Source organism: Columba livia, chromosome 2 (assembly GCF_036013475.1).
Source record: "Columba livia isolate bColLiv1 breed racing homer chromosome 2, bColLiv1.pat.W.v2, whole genome shotgun sequence".
In the NCBI taxonomy this organism is placed as follows: domain Eukaryota; kingdom Metazoa; phylum Chordata; class Aves; order Columbiformes; family Columbidae; genus Columba; species Columba livia.
The window spans coordinates 101,528,918-101,550,419 of NC_088603.1; the positions used below are offsets into that span (position 1 = coordinate 101,528,918).

Consider the following 21,502-nt stretch of genomic DNA (forward strand, 5'->3'; position numbering starts at 1 on the left):
TATCTCAGGGTTACAGTGTGTGTTGTAGTTGTCCTCTGTATAATAACAAATCTACACAGAGGAATACTTGATTTGCAATGTTCTATTCAGTTCCACGTATATTTACTTTTATAAGGACATTTAAGAATTTTAATAGGTTATCGAGAGACTGTAGAAACTTAGCAGTTTTAAGAACGATCTGATTAAGAACAGTCTCATTGTTCAGCATGGGAAAATAGGTGAAACAACCCCTTGGTGTCCCTCAGGCTCACTTTCTCTGCGATTTACAAATTCTTGTTATATGCCTAAGAATTTTGTTTAGATCTGGGCCTCAAGTAGCACCTGTATTTAAATTCGTGTAGTATCCCAGTCAGCATGCCTGGGCCATCTGTTATTTCCTCATCTGCTTACTGAGAGGAAACATAAAGGAGGAGAAGGCATAATCATGAGAGCTGCAGTTTTGTAAATTGAAATGTTTCTAACATTTCTAACAGAAAAGAGAGGCAACGTTTTTAGGAATAGCCTGAAGAGGGAGCTATTGGTATTGTAGAAACAGCAATTAAGGTAGAATCGCTATTAATAAAAGGAAAATTTTATCTGTGGCAAAAATAAATTTTGTAATTTTAAGCTCCATTTATTAAATGTTTACAGACATATCTACGTTTGATATGCTGGTTTAGATACGTAATTTCAAAGTCATGCTGAAAATTTAAATGCTTGTTCTTTGTTCTGAAATACTTATACTAAAACAAACTAAAGAAGTCAATGATTATTTAGTACTAAGCAATAATTAGGTAACAGAGTAGTTTATAAACTGATTGAAAATGTAGAATGTATTTATTTTCTAACTGAATATGACATTAGGAATTATTTCTTCCGTGTCAAAATATTGATTTCACTAGAAATGTTGCTCATTTAAAGAGTAATCTTTACTGAGCTGTATAATTCAAGTAGGAAAAGTAGACAGAGTTTTAATATTCCATTATCATTCATGTACAGGAAACACAGCTTTGTGATTATTATATCACCAGAAATCAGTCATTTAGTGGGATAAAGGCAGTCACAGTAATCATACTTAACACCTCTGGATTATGAGTTTTCTAGCACATCAGATTTGTTTAGAAAAATAACCCCATGACCATGGAACTTGATGCTGATGGTGTAATATCTGTGACAGGCCCTGGAAAGGACACTGAGTCATATCTGTAGGACAGTCAAGCGGTCAACTGTATTGTCCATAAGGATTTCTTATCCGTTATTATTTTTTCCCAAGAGTAGTGAGTTTTTGAAGAAAATCTGCTTTTATTTTATTGTATGCGATTATACCCATAAGAAAATATCAAACAGAATAATTGGGATGTAAACACCAAAAACTTTTAAAATGTCAGTTACATATGCATATATATACAGACGTATACCTTCGTTTTTTTTAATCAAAAATGTTTTTCTCCCCCAGAAAAAGCAATTAAAGCGTGAAAAGCCTGAACAAGTGGTGACTTTTCTTTTATTTGGAAAGCAAGACTAAATGTTTTTCTCAATGACAAATTATTGGGTGCAGTCTTGTTTTGTGTATATTGGTGACTGAACAAAAGGGCTTTACTGTTCCCCTCTAGTTCCCTTAAGCAAACACTCTACCATGTTCTTGAGATAAATGTATGCATTCTTAGATAATCAAACTGAAAGACATGCTAGTCTGAATCATGTAGTACTGTGTCACAAAAGAAAAAGAAAAATCAGAGACAGTCCTTGAAAAGTAGAACACTATGCTTAGGGGTTTTTTTGAGGTGCTTGGGCAGTGACTGCTGGAAGTATCTGGGTTTGCGATTTAGGGAGCAGAAGGCAAGATTGCAGTTTGAGTGGTCAGCTGTTTGAAGTACAAATAGTTACCAGTTTTCACGTACACAAAATGCTCACCTGCTGCTAGTTATCTTTTGTTAAATCATTCTGCTGTGATGTAGAGAACCTTACACAAACAGGTAAAAATGTGTTTCCCAACTTTTCCTGTTATTATAACTGCAGTAAACATGTGAGAAAAATGAGAAGTCATGTACACAAGCTTTAATGAATGCTTACAAGGATCAGTTTGAATTTCTTATAATTTTATAAAATCTAGAAGAATGAAATTTTTAAGCAGCTTCAAGAGAAGAAAATAGTTTTTTCAATGAAAAATGCTATTTATAGCAGTTCAAGCTTGCATGTAGAAGTTACAAGAACTTGAAAAAATAGATAATGCCTGAAGTGCTGCCCCTTATCCTAAGACTAATCCTTATCCTAAGGCTAATACTGTTGCCAGTAACATTTCAGGCTTTCTATTCAGCTCTTGAAGAAATGGAAGAACTGGACTTGTTCCATCTCAGTGGATCACATCACCCTCTTCCAAATATGAGAAGCACAACGTGTGCCTTGCAAAAAGTGAAGCTGAATTTCTACTGGCTTAAAATTTATCTTTCTGCTTTTATATTTAGATAACTGAAGACGTAATTGTAGCTAAAAAACCCACTTTTGTATTGCAAAGCAAATGCAATATTTATGTGGACTTCTCAAGGTTATTTTTTTTCTAGCAAATTTATGATGTGATGTTATGAAGCTTGGACTGACAGCTTTAAAAGTTACACTACAGTGTATTTATCTTTAAAGTGCTGATCCTGCAAGTGGCTGCACAACAAGATCCCTGAAGCCTGCAGGAGCCACGGAGATCTCCATGTGCATGGAGAGGCATCTTTACACAGGCACCTGGGGAGTCTAGTCAGACACTGAATAGTCTTGAGTTATGTTCCTCTAAAGCCAAATTAGAGGACAGCTGAGAAGCTGTAGAAGTGTGTAACAATTATGATATGTAAAAGTCTAGAACAGTAGCCAACCGTCTGTCTGCTCAATATCACAAAAATTAATAGCAATAAATGGTCATATAATGAAATTGCATATAAGTACAAACAATTAAAATGTTTTGCATGCAAACTAGTGACCTCACTTATGTTTCTGTGGGTATGGCTTTTTAGATACAAATATCAGTATCAGTGTGCCAATAAATCAGATCTCTTAATTTTTTTCCTTGCTGCTGAATACTGAGGTTCCTTGAATCGGACAACAGGATTTTTGATGTATGGACACTGTCTTTTAAGTGTTGAGGCTGTTAGGGAATAGACTGTCGTAGCTTATTGAAGTATTGGTTATACTGCTGCTTACATAATAGAACTTGTTTAGAAATTGCTTATATAGAATTTGCTTAGCATAACATCTGCAAGCTGGAAGTGTTGAGTTTTCTGCTTAGAGTAAAAAAGGCCTCAGAGTCTTTAAGCTACTAGATAATGGGAGCTGCATCCCTGGAGATAAGTAAAAACAGAACTGTGTCTAAAAAAAGATGAGAAGCAGAAGAATGTTTTTGTTTGCCAAGAACTTACTTTTCTTCAGATGCAGGTGCACAATAGCAACTGAAGGTCAGGGCTTTGACTGACAGCCCGCATGACAAAGAGATCCAGTGGAGAACGGGAAGACCCCAGACTGATTTTGTAATTGACCCAGAGTGACGTGTAAGGGGTTGGGGCTTGGACTGTGGGGGTATAATAGTCCAAGGTGTTTTTTTGCTGAGGGTCACTCTTCAGAAGGCACCCAGATCAAGCTGTTATATGCTGTACCTTGCGAATAAATTATTGTAGAAGAATTTCTGGAATCCATATCTGAGTGAATCCTAGTGAAAATAAATTCCCTTAACAAGGCTATTCCATTCAGAAGATTCCGTTTTAAGATAGACCACCACCTGAAGAGAACTGCAGGTGAAGATTAATTCATTTCTTCTGGAGCCCAAAGGCTTCTGTGTGCGCATTACAGTGGTGACTTGGCCAAGGCACCACAGGCTGTCATTGCTGCCTTGTTCACTAGGAGTGAAGCCAGCACCACATCTCTTCATCATGGGCTGGCTGGTTTGTTTAAAACCCATTATCTTTCATTCCACTGCTTTTCAATAAGAAGTGAACTACGTGAGTAACTTTCAGTATCCAGAACATGAAAAAAACAAAACCAAAACCGATTGGGAAAGGACGTACTTGCGAGATCTTACTAGTCCTTCCACTGTGATTAAATGAAACTCTTGTCATTTGTAGCATTCACAGCAATGTCAGGGTTGCTGCCAGATTGGTGATGGTGACCCTGTGTATAGAATGTGCTGTCTTGTCAGGAAGACCGTAATGCACAGCAGATTATAAAGCAGTATTAACTCTTGAATTTTTAAGTGTAAAAAAAGAGTGATACAAACTTACATGAGATTCATATATGAGGGCTCTGCCACCACTTGTTTCTTCACACCAGGAGGCTGCATGCCAGCAATGTGTCATGTTGAAAATTTTCCAGTTTCCCAGTTTGTATTACAGAGATTATAGTTTGAATTCTAAATTTAAGGGGGAAAAAAAGAAAAAAAAAAAGGGGGGGGGGAAAGGAAAAGGAAAAATAGCCCAGTTCAGTTCCACAAATAAAAACACATGGCTAGCATGATTCCTGAATTATTCTTACAGATATTAAAAAAAAAAAAAAAAGTAACTGCGTCTAAATGATGAGAAACATGCAACTGGCTGGCACTTCATGTTATTTCACAGCGAGAGATCACAGCAATGATTTTAAGACAGGTAGCAACATCAGTATTATTCACGCATACATACGCAATGTCTGGTTTCTTTTAAGTACAGCTATATATAAGCCTGTCTGGAGGCTGACAATGCCAAACATCCAAGGATTTGTTTCTGTTGCACTGTATTTTTTAAAGAAAAAGGTAATTCATTGCAGTAAAATGAAAGAGATTCATTTATTACCCTGTATTATCTGTTATGTGTGAAGATGTCCAGCTTGCCAGTATTTACAGCTCTGCCACTGTATAATTCATCTCTCACAAACCCACAAAGCAAGTTTGTGAAGACAAATAATCTCAAATATAAACATCAAGTCTGGTACATTATGCATCAATATACTAACTTTAAGATTTAATGTGGTATCAGGTCAGATAGGAACTTGCAAAGTAAGTCAAGCTACATGAAATACAGATTTAATCCTTAGTTTTCATCTTCACGAGGTCAGCATCTTATCCACCTGGCATGTGCATCCAAAGTCCTGTTACAGCTACATGCTACAGCTACTGAAATAAGGACATGTACAAACTGTCACTTTATGGGAAGCATTTCCACGTTATACTCTGAAGGTCTCAAATACTCATCAGGTAAGGAACGTGACCATTTGTCCTTGTTGACGGGATGCACCTTGTGCCGTGCGTGCTTGGAAGTGTAAGCAAGGTTTTGTTGTTTGGGTATATTTTCCACTCCCAAGGGTAAAGTTTCCTAGCAAATAGAATCCAAATTCGATGCCTAGTTATGTTTTTGCAAGCACTTTTACACACCTATTTAATTTAAGTCCACAAAATAAAATTAAAATCGTGAATAAACACAGCTGTTGTTCTTGCCTTGAGGAGCGAGTATGGCAAGTTTCACACAAAGTACCCGAGAGAAGTACTGTAACAAAATGCAAACATGCTTTCAGGTAGTATTTGCAATTTCTAAAACTCTGAGAGAGTAGATGAAGTAACTAGAAACCACCTCCATCATCCTCCATCTCAAACAACTCATTCCATGTGGGTTGCAGAATCAGCTGAAAAGCTTTGCAGGAGCTGCTGATCCATAGGCAGGGCTGGAAAACCTTGTTAAAACAGTCAGCAGCTCTTTCACTTACCTCCTTAGAAACCAGTGGAAAGATTTAAATGACGTCCAAGTGTCTTGAGTTCAGTTCAAGCACATGCCTCAGCTGAAAAAAAATCTGCAAAGAGCTTGCAAAGTTGTATACCACTGTGCTTGCACTGTTAGCAGGTCGGTTTGAATTTCATGGTCTATTCTTACGGAATCAAATGTAGCAGTATCCCAGGAAAAGCATTTACTACATATTTATCAAAATGATCTGTAATGCCAAGTTGTTCTTATGTTTCTGAAGAATGCAAATGAGAAGGTCACTGAAATGTTTGGCAGTAAAGCTAAGTAGACAAAAATGCACTCTGTTAACAAGGAACTGGTCATATTTTTCTATTTACATATTTCTGTTTGAAATATTTATACAATGATTTACCTCTTAAAGGACATCATGTGTGCAGCTCAAAACACAGACAATGTATGGAGTTGGATCTTTATGGCTCCCTTCCAAGTCAAGATACTCTGTGATTCTATGATACAAGGTATTAATTTGAAAATCAATTAGGCTTCCTCTTGGGGAAATAAGTATTGGCAAAGTACCACATTTTTTGCCTATAAGAGTGTAACTCACACCAAAATTATGGTAACGTCTACAGTTCTGACCAATTCTGGAGCCAGCATCTTTCTAGAGGAGAAATCTTCTAAAAGGAGATGTATTTGAGAAAGCAAGTAAAAAGGGGAAGGGGTGAGAAACTGCAGATTTTTTAGGATCCTAGAAAATCCTGTGGTAGAAAACAGCTGGCAGTGTTTCTGTCAGCAGAGGGGACAGACTCTGGAGGTAGGTGAAAACAGGAGTGTGCAGTGACATACACTTACCCATACAGGAGTTCTGCACACACACAGACACCCCTCACACCCTAGTGTGTAATTAGTAGGAAAATATGATCCCACCCATGAGCATTTGATTCTCTGCAACATGTATGTACGTCCTACAGGAGGCAAGACTTGGGACGATGTACCAGGGAGGCAGGCAGAGCTCAACCCACTATGTTACAGCACCCAGTGCTGTTAGGGGTGCTCTGGGGTGCTCAGTTCAGCTGGCTGCTACTCCACTGGCCGTGTTCACACAGGGCTTGAGCTGCATCTGCCATCCATGGGGCCTGTTTCTCAGGTATTATACCACAGAACATCCCCAATGGCATTAAGCATCCAAGTCTTTGAAACCTCAACCAAGCTCTCAAAGGTATAGATGCTGCTGTGGAACATCCTGGCAAAGTTGTTTTCTTACTACCTGCGCAGGTTTAATCGTCAAATCATCTTCACCCTGTATGATTGTACAGAATATGATATGAGAAAAAAAACAGTACTTAGGTTTCATTCTGAAGAGGTACCCTGAATGAAACACAAATTAACATAAGAGCATCATAGTTTAAAAATGAGTCCAGAATAAAATTTATCCAGTCCGATATACACTGAAAAGTCCCTTCTTTTTGGTGTCCCTTTTCTGTGATTTTGTGTAAACTGTGCTAATAACCATATTGTAGTATATGTAGTCTGAACTTGTAGAACTATTAACAAGAATTTTGCTGTGACATGGGATGTGGCACACCTAGAATAAGGCTAACAGAAGCAAACTTGAATCCTGTTTCTAACACTGTTAATTCATTGGCTTCGCACACATGGTTTTAACTTGACAGAAAGTGGCTATTTCAGAACTGAACCTTCTTTCTGTGCACTGATGTGATAGTTCCCATGCTTATGAAATGATGCTTTGTTGACTTTGTATTTTATTCGGCATTTCAAAGAGCAACACAAAAAAAGGATAGATTGGAAATTTTGCTTTCTTGTTGGCACAGCAACAAGTTTGCCAGAGACAGTAGTTTGCGACTGTCCAGTGGAGAACAAACCTTCCCACCTGGCATTGCTTATGCATGCATACCCTGATACTTCAGTTCTCCCTTCTTTTATAACGCAAATGGACAAATGAATGAAACTGGCTTATTTTCTCATTCTGGGAGTGCTCCCCATCATCAGCTGCTCCAGTTGTAAATATCATCACACTTTTCAGCATTATAGCCTGAAACATTCTGGCTGCAGGAATTGCTGAACCATCCCAAATGAAATCTGGATTTGCTCCAAAAGCTGAAGTATATGGGAAGAATGAAATCATTATTAAGTGAAGTAAAGGTGCTTTGCTCTGCTACCATTTATTTGAGCAGATAGCCAATATTAACAGCTTCTGAGTAGAAATTGTTTTGAGTGCATAGCCAATTGATTTCATGAATCAGCTACACCGTACAAACCTCTGGCTTCAATTCAGTACACAAAGAAACCAAATGAGGTCTTTTGGCTACTCTTATTAAATATACCCCAACTCAGCAAGGTGTGGAAGAAGATGCGGCCGAGTTGTTCTATCAAAAATCAGTGAGTGATGGGGGTGACAAGTAGCACTGAACTGGGAAATCCCTTTTGCTCTATGGATTAACACGATACCCCTGTACACTTGAAGACACATTAAGAACCGAAAAAAAAAAGGAAGGAACATATATACCTGTTTTTACTGCCCTTCTTTCTGCTTTATACGGTGGATCATTAATATCAGTGAGCCAGGGCTTTGCACGCAAAGACATTGACACTTAGAGTTGGTTTGGATCGTTCCTCTCATAAAAGAGGAACCTCCAAGTGCTTGACCACCTGTGGGCAAAACACATTACGCTCAAAGTTTTCAGCTTCTTGCAGTTTAAGCTGACACCCGCATTCCCATTTCAGCTCTCAGAAGCAGGTAAATGCTAGAAATGTTCAGTTTACCACTTGGGTTGTAAATTTGCGAGGTGCTAAGAGCAACTAGTTTAGACAGTAGAGGCCAAAGAAAATGTTTGCCTCTTACCTCTTGTTTCACAACCAAAAGGTCCATGTGAAGGACCTGATGGATTGAGAATTTGCAAATGACTGTTTTAGTTCCCGGTTCATGAGAAGCTCCTTCAATCCCATGAACAGAGAGAGAAGGCTAATGCCACAGGTATAGAAGTATTTCTTCCTTAAAAAAAATAACGTTGAAAATATAAGGGATAGCACTAGAGTCATTCACAACTGATATTAATTGGTGTGAAGACACAGCTTTTTTCCATTCTAAAATTTGTATTTGAAGACACCTGTATTTTAAAGATGTTTGATTTCTAATTTAAACTCACAGTTACGACTTTTCAATTTAAAAAAAACGTGACTTCTTCTAGTCAACATTTATCTTTAGAAATACTTGGATGAGAACAGCTTTTCATGCACAGCAAGAAAAGTGGAACATTATTTTGAAATATTTTGGAAGTAAATTTTTCTAGCACAAAGAAAAATCAGAACAACTTCTGATCTGATTATCTGTTGATCTCTGAACTTCTCAGAGAAGAAACCTGTGATTGGTTTAGCCAGACCCCTCCCAGATGATACCAGGGAAGACATTCTACTAATGAGTATTAAATAATACAAGTGGTAAGATAGCAATGTTCACTAACTAAGCTGATTTTATTTTTTTGGAGAAGAAGGGTTAAAAAAATATTCTAAGGAATAAAGAAGAAGTATATAAATTATAAATTGACCATCATGCAGAACCCCAGGGCACTGCATCCTTCCTTCCACTCCAGTTTTATGAGACTAGAGCTTTATGTACTCATAACATTTGCACCACTTCATCCTCACCTAGGTAAAGTATCAAAACTTATATAGCGTAGTTACATTATACTTCTGTGTTACTGGTTACTACACTACAACTTAGATTAATTCAGAGGCTTTTTCATGGAAATAAAAGCACCCGTGTTTAGAGCTTATAACAGTATGTTAGTGATAAGAAAATAAAACAACAACTTAATAACTCCTTTCTCCCAGCTGCCACTCTTGTGCAGAGATCTCTTTCTGAGCCAGCCCTTACCTGCTGGTTTTTATTTAGGATATAATTTTTAAATGCTGGCAAAGAGAGGCTTACAGCTCTGGGTGCTTTGTTGGCATACTCAGCAGACATCAAAATGTGAATTGAACAAATAAAAACCACCCCAAAACACATCTGCCTAAAGCTGCCTCCCATTTGTCAGAGGTAAACACAATTTCTTTCCTACTATGTAACCTATATCCACGGTTTTAATGCTTATTTTGTTTAGCTGGTTAGGTGAGGGGAAGAAGAACTACAGTGCAAGAGAGGGGGAGCGTCAGCGTTAATTTTGCATTATTCCTTTTCATTGATCATTCATATTTCGGATCACTTTCCCCAGATGCAATAGTTTACATTTTCAGCAGATTAATTTAATTTACCTTTTAATGCTCTGTACTTCTTTATTTTGAGTTTACCAGTAGCTGAAAATATCTTTCAGTTCGGCTTTATACATAAATGCTACAAATGGCTGATTTAAATTCTTTATGCTGACCATTTATACAGATTTTATGTTACCTTGGAGCCATAGAGGAATTTTTTCATGCCACTACTATTTCTATGTTCCTCTACATCAAATTCAATCAATTCATACAATTTCCTATCCTCCTCCATCAAGGCAGAGACACTGCCATAGATTCCAGGGATCTGAGTAGGACCTGTGGGATCCACAAGGCTTTCTACAAAATAAGATAGAGATCCCAGTACAAGTGGGACCTATTTCTCCCCCTAGGCAATCACAACACCTTTTCCCTTCTACCTAACTCTTTACCACAGGAGAAAGCCTGACAACTACTAACAACTGTTTGCATCTGTAAAGTTGTGGCACTTAACCTGATGTATTTTCACATTTATTGAGTAAACCATTGAGCTGCTGTTTGTGCATGATGTGTCAGCCCAGCTGCTGACATGAAAACATCATCCTCCTGAGATACAAATCAGCATTAAAAATTCAGGTTTCAATACCTGCTTATGTATTCAAGTTGCCAGCAATCCTTAAACATTCTTGGTCAACACATGATGGACAAGAGCACAACAGACCCATCTGAGGCCCTCAGGGATGTTCCCCTCCTCAGCTGCTGCCACCATGGCCATGCTGAGATCTGGAAACCTGGGAATCTTGCTTCAATTAGACTTGCCTTACTTACATCAATTAAACATGGCACTGATCTTCGTTAGGCTGATTGCTAGACATTGCTCCCCAGTTACTCCTGAGCAACAATGCATGTTATTACCCAGCAGAGCAATCAGGTCCATCAGCAGCTTATGAATGATACCTCCAAAGTTCAAGCACGGGGGTCCTTGGTTCCACATTCAACCTGCACCAAAACCACTGGTTACATATAACCACTCTCTACCTTATTCTTCCATGCATATTTGTTTTCCACAGTGACTGGTGGCTTCAGTTTTTTAAACAAGGCCACAAATTAATAGACAACTATTATGTGTTTCTGTTTATAAAATGGAAAACATCATGTCAGAAACAATCTGCTTCAGTAAAGAGAAGACAGGGCTCTCTTGTTAACCACTAACTAGAGAGAGAAACTCAGCTGTCTATAGTGCTTACGAGCATTTGAGAGCACGGGTCCCTCTCCATTCCCTCCTTTGCTTCAGTAAGATTAAATGCATCATAAATTAAACACTTGCATATTGCTGTTTCTAACATTGCAGAATAAATTCAAGTTCCCTATCCTTTTTATTTAATGCAAAATCTTCATAACAAAGGCAAGAAAACCTTACTTGTTTGGCATTAAGAAAATATATGTCCAACCTTAATTCCAGATTGCATCAAATAAGAATTGAGAGGTCTCTTCAATCACACAGCTTTAGAATAGAGAGAGACATTTGGTTTATTAAATGGGTTCTTTTTCCAGACACATTTTTATACACAAGTTTATCATAAACTATTTTCCTGCAACAAACTTGTTTATTCTTCTCAAAACCTCATTACAGCCAACTGTCTGGTAGCAGGCAGAGATCACTTTTGATGTTTTAATAGCATCATTTTTCTTAACCAAGACTTAGAAGAATTGAATCAAGGCAGCTGAGGCTCTTTTAGTTAAAAGCAAATTTCATTCTTTTTCAGACATAAAGGTTAATGCAGATTTTTCTTTAGTTCTCTAGTTCTTTAATCTTCTCTCTGAATTCCTTTTATGCTTCATCAGGAAGTTTCCAGATGAGAAACTTCTGCTCTTCATTTCACAGTAGCTTATGTTGGATGCTAAATATACTACAGAGCACTATTTTCTGCCAATGATTACAAAAACTTTGTGTGGCTTTTAAACCCAGGGATCCAACTAAATTGAGTCCCTTTAGGCAGATACATTGCACTAAGCAGTATCTGCTGCAAAAGGGCAGAGTAGCAGAAGAAATAGTTTTGGAGTGAGAGAGTCAGGGGCTTAGGGATGATGCTGCAAGAGAACAGAGTTGATGTGCAGAGGAGGCAATGAGGAAAAACTGGGAGAGTGCCAGGAGAACAATGCGATAGGAAGGAGATCGAGGACAGAGCATAAGTGGAGAAATTAAGATTGAAGAAAAGTTAATGAAAGTAAATAAGGCTAATTGAATTGAAATGAGGCGGGGAAACTGCACAAGCAAGAAGGGATATGGAAGAAAGCTCTATATCTATAAATATTAAGCTTTTTCTCAGTCTCTCTCTGCATGCAGATACAGATGTGATCACAGCAACATCACTGCTCTCTGGTCAGGGGACCAGCTGAAAAGAATCTTGTGTCCTTTACCTCCCAACTCACACAGGTAAAGGCAGGTTTCTTGTTGCTGAGCCAGAGGTTGTCTGAAATCACAATATATTCAACATCAGAGAAAAAGCACTGGCTTTCTTCTTCAAGTAATTTTTCTAGCCCCAAGGACCCTGCTTCTTCCTTTGCCTTCAATTACAAACTTGAAATTTACTGGCACAGCCTAAATGAACATTAGAGAAGTCTGGGTAAGAAACAAGCATTTTCAAAAATAATTTTTAAAAAACCCTCTTTAAAATCAGACTGGTGTGCAGTACATGTGCTAGGAAAGGAAGGGCATGGGATATACAGCTTACTTCAGTAGAAAGGGCGGTTATAAATAGACACGTAGTTTCCCAGGAAAACTTGTTTATCCTCATGCTTTTATCTACTTTTCATTTTTGAAGGAGAACAAGTGATATCTTTTTTTACTCTCTGTGTTTTCGGAAAACTTGCTGGACTGTCTCATTAAATGGGCTCTCTCTTGATACTGTTAAATATTCTAATTGCTTTGGAAAGTCACACTGTGTAACCGCAATTGCATTTTCACAGAAAATTTCCTGTCTTATTTTTCCACTGTTAGTGCCCATGTGGGAACCACTGGCAGAGGTCCACTGCTGTGGTCTTCCCAACATGTTATCTATCACCAGAGTTGCTCACACGGTGGTAAAAATGCTGCTGGTGATTATACTCTAATTGTCCTTTTAGCACGCACAAATCTGTTTGCCTGCTACTTATAAGGATGTATTTCCAAGGCTAAATAAAAAACCTTTTTTATGGAATAGTGAGAGCTAGAAATGCTGATACATCCCATAGGAGAAATAAATTTGAGGTTAGTTTCCCATTTCAATTCATTTTCTCATTACAGGTTTTAAGTTCTTTTCTCTTTTGATTCAATGCCCAGATTAAACCCAGGAACAAATGTGTAGAATTAAATGAAATTGTATTATGGATGGGTTCACCAACGGTTCAAACGACCACAAAAAATTTAGAAACAAACTGTTCATGAATATTGTGTGATGGTCTATGCTGTTTTCTAGGGAAAGGCTTCAAATGACAAAGATTTCTTTTTGCTTGCTTGTTAAAATGCCAAAATAGCTATGAGTGATTTGAAAAACTGGAAAGATGCAGAAAGACAGACCCATAACCATATGCACTGACAGCAACTCATCTGTAGGCAAATAACATGTGTGTTTGCTGGCACTTAAGAGGCACTGAGGTCAATTCAGCACTATTGATTCAAGAAAAACACTGGTTTTCCAGAAGGTTGCAAAAGAACTCAAGTCAAGACTTACACTCAGTTTGTGCTGTAATGTCATAAGAGAGGCACAAAACTGTTTCTCAACAATTTAACAAAATGTGTCATGCAAATTCACCTTAAAGGATGCTCATTAGCCAAGTTAAAAGCTTAGACTGTATATTGGTTTAGGTTTGCATTAGGGATACAACTAGCCCGAAGTTACTAAATATGCAGACTGATTTAAAGATAACTATGTTGATCATTGTAATAATATAGGCAAAAGTTTGATTCTTAGAGATATGTCAGGCTATAAGTGAGTGTATTTGTACTTGGTGAATGCACCCATTCAAAGCATTTGCTTTGACAAATCTAATACATTGTTGAAAGAACGGCCCATTATGTATGAGCATTTTTTGATACTTGTTCTCTTCCTGCATACACATAAATTGAAGGTAACTTGTAGGTAGAGAAAACCAAAGACTGGCAAAACGTCACAATAGAGATGAGCCTTCATGACCAATCTGTGATGTATGTTATTTCACCATTTTAAAAGCTCTCAAGAGAATAGGGTATCAAAGCTGGTTTATGTGTGTAATATACGTTAAATGCTTCCCCCAGTGTGTTTTCCTCTGCAGAGCAATGACAGCAATACCAGACTGCATAAAGACACTTCTGTAAATTATGACCAGATACATGCCAGAAATTATGACCAGATACACACCATTGATTTTGGTCACTGTATAAGGGTCAGTTTTCCAGCTATCTTCCTTTTTGGCAGGCTGCACATCCATGTGACCATAGAAATGTACAGTGGGGTTTTGTGGATTCTTCCCCAGTTATTAACTCTTATTTAAAATACTTCTACATAGTTGGCTTGGATTTGATCAGGTCCACAAATCTGACTTTGAATCCAGCCCTAACCTACCCAAAGAAATGAAGATTTTCTTTTCTTTCCAGTTGTTAGGTTCTGCAGGGACTTTATGGAACTCTTCTAACATTTTAATGTCATAAATGCTCTTGTTACTAAACTCCTGCTTTCCAGCATTGGAGAAGACAGAGCTGTGTGCTGTAATGACAAAAGCACATGTGACACTGAAATAGTGAAAATAGTCAAAAGCCACACAAACTAATTTGGGGTTTGGTTTTGCCACAGAGAGATGGCAGGAGGCCTGTAACTTCACATACAGAAATGAAATAAAATGAAGGTTTGCTGGCAGGAGGCAGCAGCAGCTATTTCAGACTGTTTATAAAACAAGTTAAGGTGCTAAACTAATCCTGTAATGTTCTGCTGTGCAGAACCGACCTCCACAGGGGCCAAGAAAGGCTGGTTGTCTCACAGGGGAGAGAAATAAGAAGTGAAGGAGTGTGTGTTCTCCCTTGTGTTCACCAATGATGTCAGTCTGCATTTGCTTCTTGCCCAGCAATCAAAGGAAAAACCCCTTTTGCAAAACAGTATTTTGGCCCTAAGCAGAAAAGAAAAAGAAAAAAGTATCTCTGGTCTCCGGTCCAACAACAGGTAATCAGTTCCCCACTGTTATTGCCAAAATATACAGCAACAGTTTGTGTCAACCATAACTGCATGCCCAAGTGCACGCTAGCATTTTAATTTTAAATATAATCACTACAACTATTACATAACATAACCTGAAACATAAAAATATTGCTGTTCTCCAGGGTCCTTGTGCTAAGACTCTTACAATCCTCCCCAAAAGCCTCAGAGGAAGCAAAAGGGAATCACCATTAGCGATCTTGTTAAAATAGAAATCTGACAGCCCAGGGCAGGAAAGAGCTCCCAACTACAGTAAGATAAGTAAACTAGAGACAAAGATTTCTCAGACATTAAATCTTGATTTTTGCTTTCCAACAATCATTAAGAAAATGGCTTGAAGTGTTTGTCAGAAGCTCCCAAACCTAAAGATGATGCTCAAAATAGTCCTTTCTGTTTGGCAATATTTTCCTTATAAAAGCTACCTCCTCCATATAGACGCTTTGGGGATGAACTGATGCATTAGCTATCATGCTTCATTACTCAGAAGAATGTGAAAACAAGCCCTGGTAAAAACACAGACCTTTTACTTTTGCAAGCTGCTTTCCTCCAGTTAAACGTGTCAAATTGTCCCTGCTGTGCAGAGAACATCTATTTGCATTTGGATTGTCTGTGTGGTCTCGCACGTCTGCTGGCAAGCAGTCTGAGGAGGGACTGAATGTGACAGGTATTCTGTGCCTATGGGAATATTGAGAAATTGTTATCCAGCCACCAAAAATATCATTGTCATAACACACACAGGCAAATACAGAGCACTGAATCTAATAGGTAGGCCATACGTACAGATACAATGTTTTAAATACAATGATGGGACAGGCAGCTGATGTGACCCCGGGTTTACTAAATTAACAGTGGTTCCCAGCACTGCAAGTCTATCTGCTGCCAACACCACCATTTGTATTGCTTCTTCCTTCAGATTTGGTTGAACAGAATCACTTTCCACAGCCACCCATCCCTTAAGACCCTGCAGAAGAAGGACAGAAGTGCAGTTAAACCACCCAGGATGCTGAGGTGCTTAACTCTTGAACATGACAAGTGTCACATTAGAAGATGGTTTCACTTCTATCCCATCAAAGCAATACCATGGATGCTATAAGGCTTCAGAACTGAGAGAAATTGCTTAGATGGGTCCCCAGGGTTGAGAGTCCTGCTTTCTAAATGGGGAGGGTGCCCACACTCAGACATTCACACTGTCAACCACAGCTCTAAAATCCAGGGGAAAAGGAGGTGGACTAGATGCTGACCAGTTTGCATTGCAGAAACTGCATTGTGTCCAAATTACCTTGGTGATCCTTATGAGGTTTCAGAAGTGCTCAGAGCTTTAAAGCATAACTGATACTGACTGGGATGATTACCTTTCTGCCTTTTCACAGGGAACTGACAAAAACGAAAGCGCAAACCAGAATGGGATCAAGACTACTCTCCTCATCAAGAGCAAACCTTCAAAAATCAAGCAAGTGAGAGAGCATCTTCTCTGGCTTCCCTCTCCCATGCAGGTGCAGTTTGGCACAGTGGAGCCTCTCTCTGCACATACTCCGAGGATGCCCAAAACATCTGGTTTGTTGAAGTCCATGAAAATCTCTCTTCCACCCAAAGGTCCCCAGCACAGACTGTCCCCTGGCAGCCTTGCTTTATGAAGCACACATGGCACACCTGATGCCAGACCTTGAACTCCGCTCATTACCTTAGTGGCAAAAACTCACCTGGCATGTGGAGGGCAGGCCTCCAAGGAACCAGTTTTGCACTTCTCATTTCATTGAGATATAGCTCCTAACTCAATGAAATCACTTTGATGTACCACCAATGTACTGGAAGATCTCCGTCTCCGATGCTGAAGAGGATGATGAGGACAGTACTGCCCTAGAGAGCAACACAGGGCTGAGATGAATGCTCTCTGAAAGTTAAGGACGAAATTCAATGTTAAAGACATCCTGCAATATGCACTTCTTTTCAGTGCTACAAAGCACAGACAACCACAAAATGCTGAGCCTATTTAAGTCTCATTTAAATTATTTAAGCCAGGAAAAAGTATACCTGAATTATTTTATCACATAAAATCTTCAGTCATCTCATAGTCAAGTTTCTGAAACAAAAAGAGTGAAAAAGAGACCAAAGAGTGAACAGCTTTACAATTTCTGCTTTATAAGTAAATTAGGGGAAGCATTTTCTAAAGAAATATTCATACCATCAATCTGCAATGCACAAACTTCATCCCAAGGGCAAGACTTGCAAACACCAACACACATCAATGGCCCAGAGAACTCACCGTTCTTTTCCTTCATTTCTAGAAGGAGGGAAAAAAAATGGGTTCACTGACATATGTTGCATATTTTGCATGAATAAGGGAGAACAATCCTGACATGAGATTATTAAACAACAAATAGCTTTTGTGGTTGAATAAGAACAGTGTCGATACTGAAACACTTGATAAGCACAGAAGTCATTTAGTACTTGCAAACCTCCCTGCCATCTTGTTTTTGACAAGATAAGCGAAAATTTGAAACCCACAACATTACTGTCTAAGAAAGTGAAACAACAAAACCAAAATGCTGTGGAGGAAAACAAAAATATTATAACAAGGTAAACATCCTGGGAATATTTGAAATAACTCTGCGATATTTTTGAAACAGCAATAGACTTCAATAAAAGATTACAGAATATCACAAAAATAGTTGCTTTCATAAACAAAAATGAGCATGAACAATGGCAAAGTTGGGAAAATGAATGTGAAGAGATACTTACACAGTCACCCGAAGTGCACCAAATACTAATAATTCAAACAAGAAATCAGGTCACAGCTATGCTGTGCTGTACTCGAGGAAGGAAGAGTAGGAGCAGGTGGAACTTTGTGTTAGTGCAACACTAACACACAGACAACACAGCTAGAAAGCATTTGGATCACAACTGGGAAAGCTTGTGTAGAAAAGGGAGTTGGTTTAATAAAGCAGTAGAAATATTTCAGGCAAGGCTAAAATAGCTCAGTGTTATGAGGAGGGGAAAACTATTTGAAAGGATGATAAAGCTGGGGGGGCAGGGAGGAGGATATCAAAGACTTCAGTGTTCAATTTCCAGAGTCTATTATTTGATCTCTTATTAAAGAGCAGTTGCTGCTGTATAAAAAAAAAAAAATGTAGCATGCCTATTTTTAGAAATAATGCATGACAGTCACACAGTTTCTCTTCCTTCATTCCATAGTAGGAAGAACATTTTGTCTTTCACTTTCTCCCATCTCCTTAAGTGCCATTAAAAGAAAGTGTAGCATTCTTAGTTGGTAATTTAATGAGAAATCCAGTTTGATTCTTTAGCTAGGATGGTTCTCTGGTAAAATATCAACTAAACTTACAAACATTTAAGAAACAGGTCTTGAAGATGGTTTGCTGCCCTCCTTGCCATTCCTGAAGCTCATGCCTCATGTGCTTTCCTCCCTGCGATGCAGCATTTGAGTTGTGTGCATGGGGAGGCATGGCAATGAAAACTGAACATTTTGCCACCAACTCAGAGAAAAACCAAGTCAGAAGTTGCCTCATTTACAAATAATATAAAGAACATTTGAGATGAAAGGCAATAAAGATGTGTATGACAGTAGGAGCTGATTTATCAAACCAATGGTCATATCCATTGAAAGAAGCATTCCCTCTACACAATCACCATCAAAGAAGGTAACTGAGGTAACTGGGTAATTATTCAACCTCCTTTAACAACATTCACTGATAAATGGCTTGCCTTTGGTGGACACAGGCAATCAAGCCTCAGTCATCTCTTCAGCAGACTAGGTGAGACCCTTGGAAGAGGAGGATGACTTTTTCCCATTGCAGTTCCAGCAAAGCCCTGACCACATGCAGCCACCGCTGTTGTTAATGACCAGGAGCTGCCAAGATCTAGTCACAGGCAGGAGGATGAACACCCACTCACAAGGCCTGACCGCATTTGAAGACAGTGTAAGAAATGGCATCAAATCCAATAAATCGTATAACAGCAATGAAAATGTTCGTTGGAAAGCATAGGTAAGATCTGACACTGTCTGGCAGATGACGTTGTGCTGCCCAGTGATGTTTCCACCAGTGAATTCTTAAGAAGTGTTGCAATACAAGCTGCCTTAGTGCATTTTGGAGAATGGCAGTGACTACCCCTGCCCTTCTTGCTAAGCCTTAGAGAAAAAAAAATGAGACCTTGTTTGTCAGTTCTGCTTTGCTATGTTACAGAAGGTATTAGAAAATAAAGTCTGTATTTGTGGTCTTGTTTTGCCACTGACTTTATGGCTGGTGATGAGAGCTTGAACTGTAAAGATCTTCTCTTCCACCTGCTAAACAGGGACATTTTATCTCAGGTCATTGGTATGTTCTGCAGTTACAAAGGGTTACTTTTAAGATAAACTTTTGGTTTAGAACCTTAAGTCTGCTTCTCTACCATATAATAATCCAAACAGGATGTCCAAATCACTGCCACATCAAGCCATGAGAAATTTCCCCATCTCCTTTTCTTCCTCCTTTTCCCCCTGTAAGTCCCAGATCCTGCAAGGAATCCCAGCAACAAAAGCACTTGAGTGTTGCCGCTTTACCATGGTATTTTAGGGGACTTCAAGGAAATACATGGCTTTTGTTTCTTGCTTGTTGACTTGAAAACTGGAAAGGAAGAAAATATACTTCTGTTAAGATAAAGAATTTCTCCCAGGAATTAGTATTTCACTCTGCATCTACAGAGAAGTAATTCACTACTTACCTAAGAAAATTTTCTGAGCTTGACCGCTCATTGGTTTGCAATCAGATAATCACTGGCATAAAAATATTCCTCTTGGAAAGACAACTACATTGTCTTTTGCTCTTTTCATAGCAAAAAGGTTGATAGGAAAGAAACATGGGAGATATAGCTAAGTACTAAGCTATGTCTGTTAGTATGAAAGGCTGAGCTACTAATCTGGTTCATAACGCCCTTAAAAGACACTGAGAAGCAAAATAAAAACTGCAACATACATGAAGAATATTTACTATATTCTGACTTGCTAGGATGATATTTTACACCTATGTTGTTGTACTCAGATATGGATGAGTTTCCTGCAAGAGACTTTGGATCCAGACTTGGGAGTGATCTGACACCAGGCCTCTGGAAAGGAAGAAAGCAGGTTGAGATACAGCAGGATGAAACCTCAAAATCCTAGGCAAGCAATAGAAAGAATCAGGTATGCACATACAATCCTTTGACCAAACATACATATAATCCTTTACCTGTTTTCCCTTATCCTCTATGGCTCTTAGACAGGAACCAATGATCAAGTCTGGGACTAAGTTTGGATCCAGCCACATTGAGATTCCACTCTGAGAAGGAGTTTAGAAAGCAAGGGGGTCAATTCTGAACCTCATGACTCAATGAAGGGCCTCCTTCTACCCTTTTGCATCTCCTGTTCCCATAGAAATCAATTTAGACCAACTCTCACCTGATTCTCCTTGGCAAATTTCCTCCATGCAGTAAGTAATAGGGTGAATCTTGCCATTGAACTCTGTTAAATCACACTTTTCTTTAAGTAATCTAAACACTGCTCTGTAGCAAGACCCTAAATCACTCATCTGTGACAATCCTAACTTTAATTTTTTCACACTGGAGTTACTCCTGAATTGCAGTAGTAGGAGTAAGATGAGAAATAGGTCTACTGAATTTAGTTATTCAGCTATTTGCTTTTTTATCACTATACTATTGAGAAACTATACTGTTGTGGAGAGAAAAGAGTGATGATTACTTTGTAGCTTATTATTTCATTGCTAATTGCTCCTTTTTTATAACCTATAACTTGGAACAAGGTTTAGAGTCCACAGTGTAAGAGGTCTATTTTTATGGTCATTATTCCATTTATGGAGCATCATAAACACTGCCAACATTGTTTAGAAGCCTTTTAAAATGAAGTCAGCTTTATCTCCTTCATAAAAACACTTTGGTGGTAGCTTATTAACTAAAAGAAAGGCTAACTTACAAGGAAAGACTAAAAAATCAACTTGAATAGTATGGCTGAGTGCTGGCACAGACAACTCCTCTTTGTAGTGCAGTAAGTGTTTAAGCAGGAGGAAACATCAATTGTAGGAAAATAAGAGCAGAAATAAAACAAGGCATAAAGAAGAATGTCTTTGTTTCTCTTGTCCTTTGAAAATGTAAGCTATCCCGGGCAGAGATGCTCTCCTACTTTGTGTTTCTATTAGTACATCAAGCCAGCAGCCTCAGTTGGTTACAAAGTCATGGTCAAACAAGAATAACTTAATTTAATTAGGACTTCAGCAAAATCAGCATGCCTTCATTGTTACCTTAATTTTAAAATATTTTAAGTACAATATTAAGTTAGCATGAGCAAATATGTAAGAAATATGCTGCTGGTATAAATATTTAATTGCAGAGAAATGATATGAGGGTTTTCAGTGCTACCTTACACACTAATAACTTTTG

General features: G+C 38.4%; 1 protein-coding gene across 1 annotated transcript; it reads right to left on the minus strand.

Annotated features, from left to right (window-relative positions):
• Positions 1-723: 723 nt before the first annotated feature.
• Positions 724-20,376, minus strand: LOC102095516 (beta-Ala-His dipeptidase). The gene is given in 10 exon segments (XM_065053437.1): positions 724-7,781; positions 8,191-8,314; positions 8,316-8,333; positions 8,527-8,676; positions 10,072-10,232; positions 10,788-10,841; positions 10,844-10,871; positions 14,106-14,388; positions 15,880-16,082; positions 20,299-20,376. Coding segments are annotated over 10 exon segments (1,293 nt in total). The 3' UTR covers positions 724-7,587.
• Between the last annotated feature and the right edge of the window lie 1,126 nt (positions 20,377-21,502).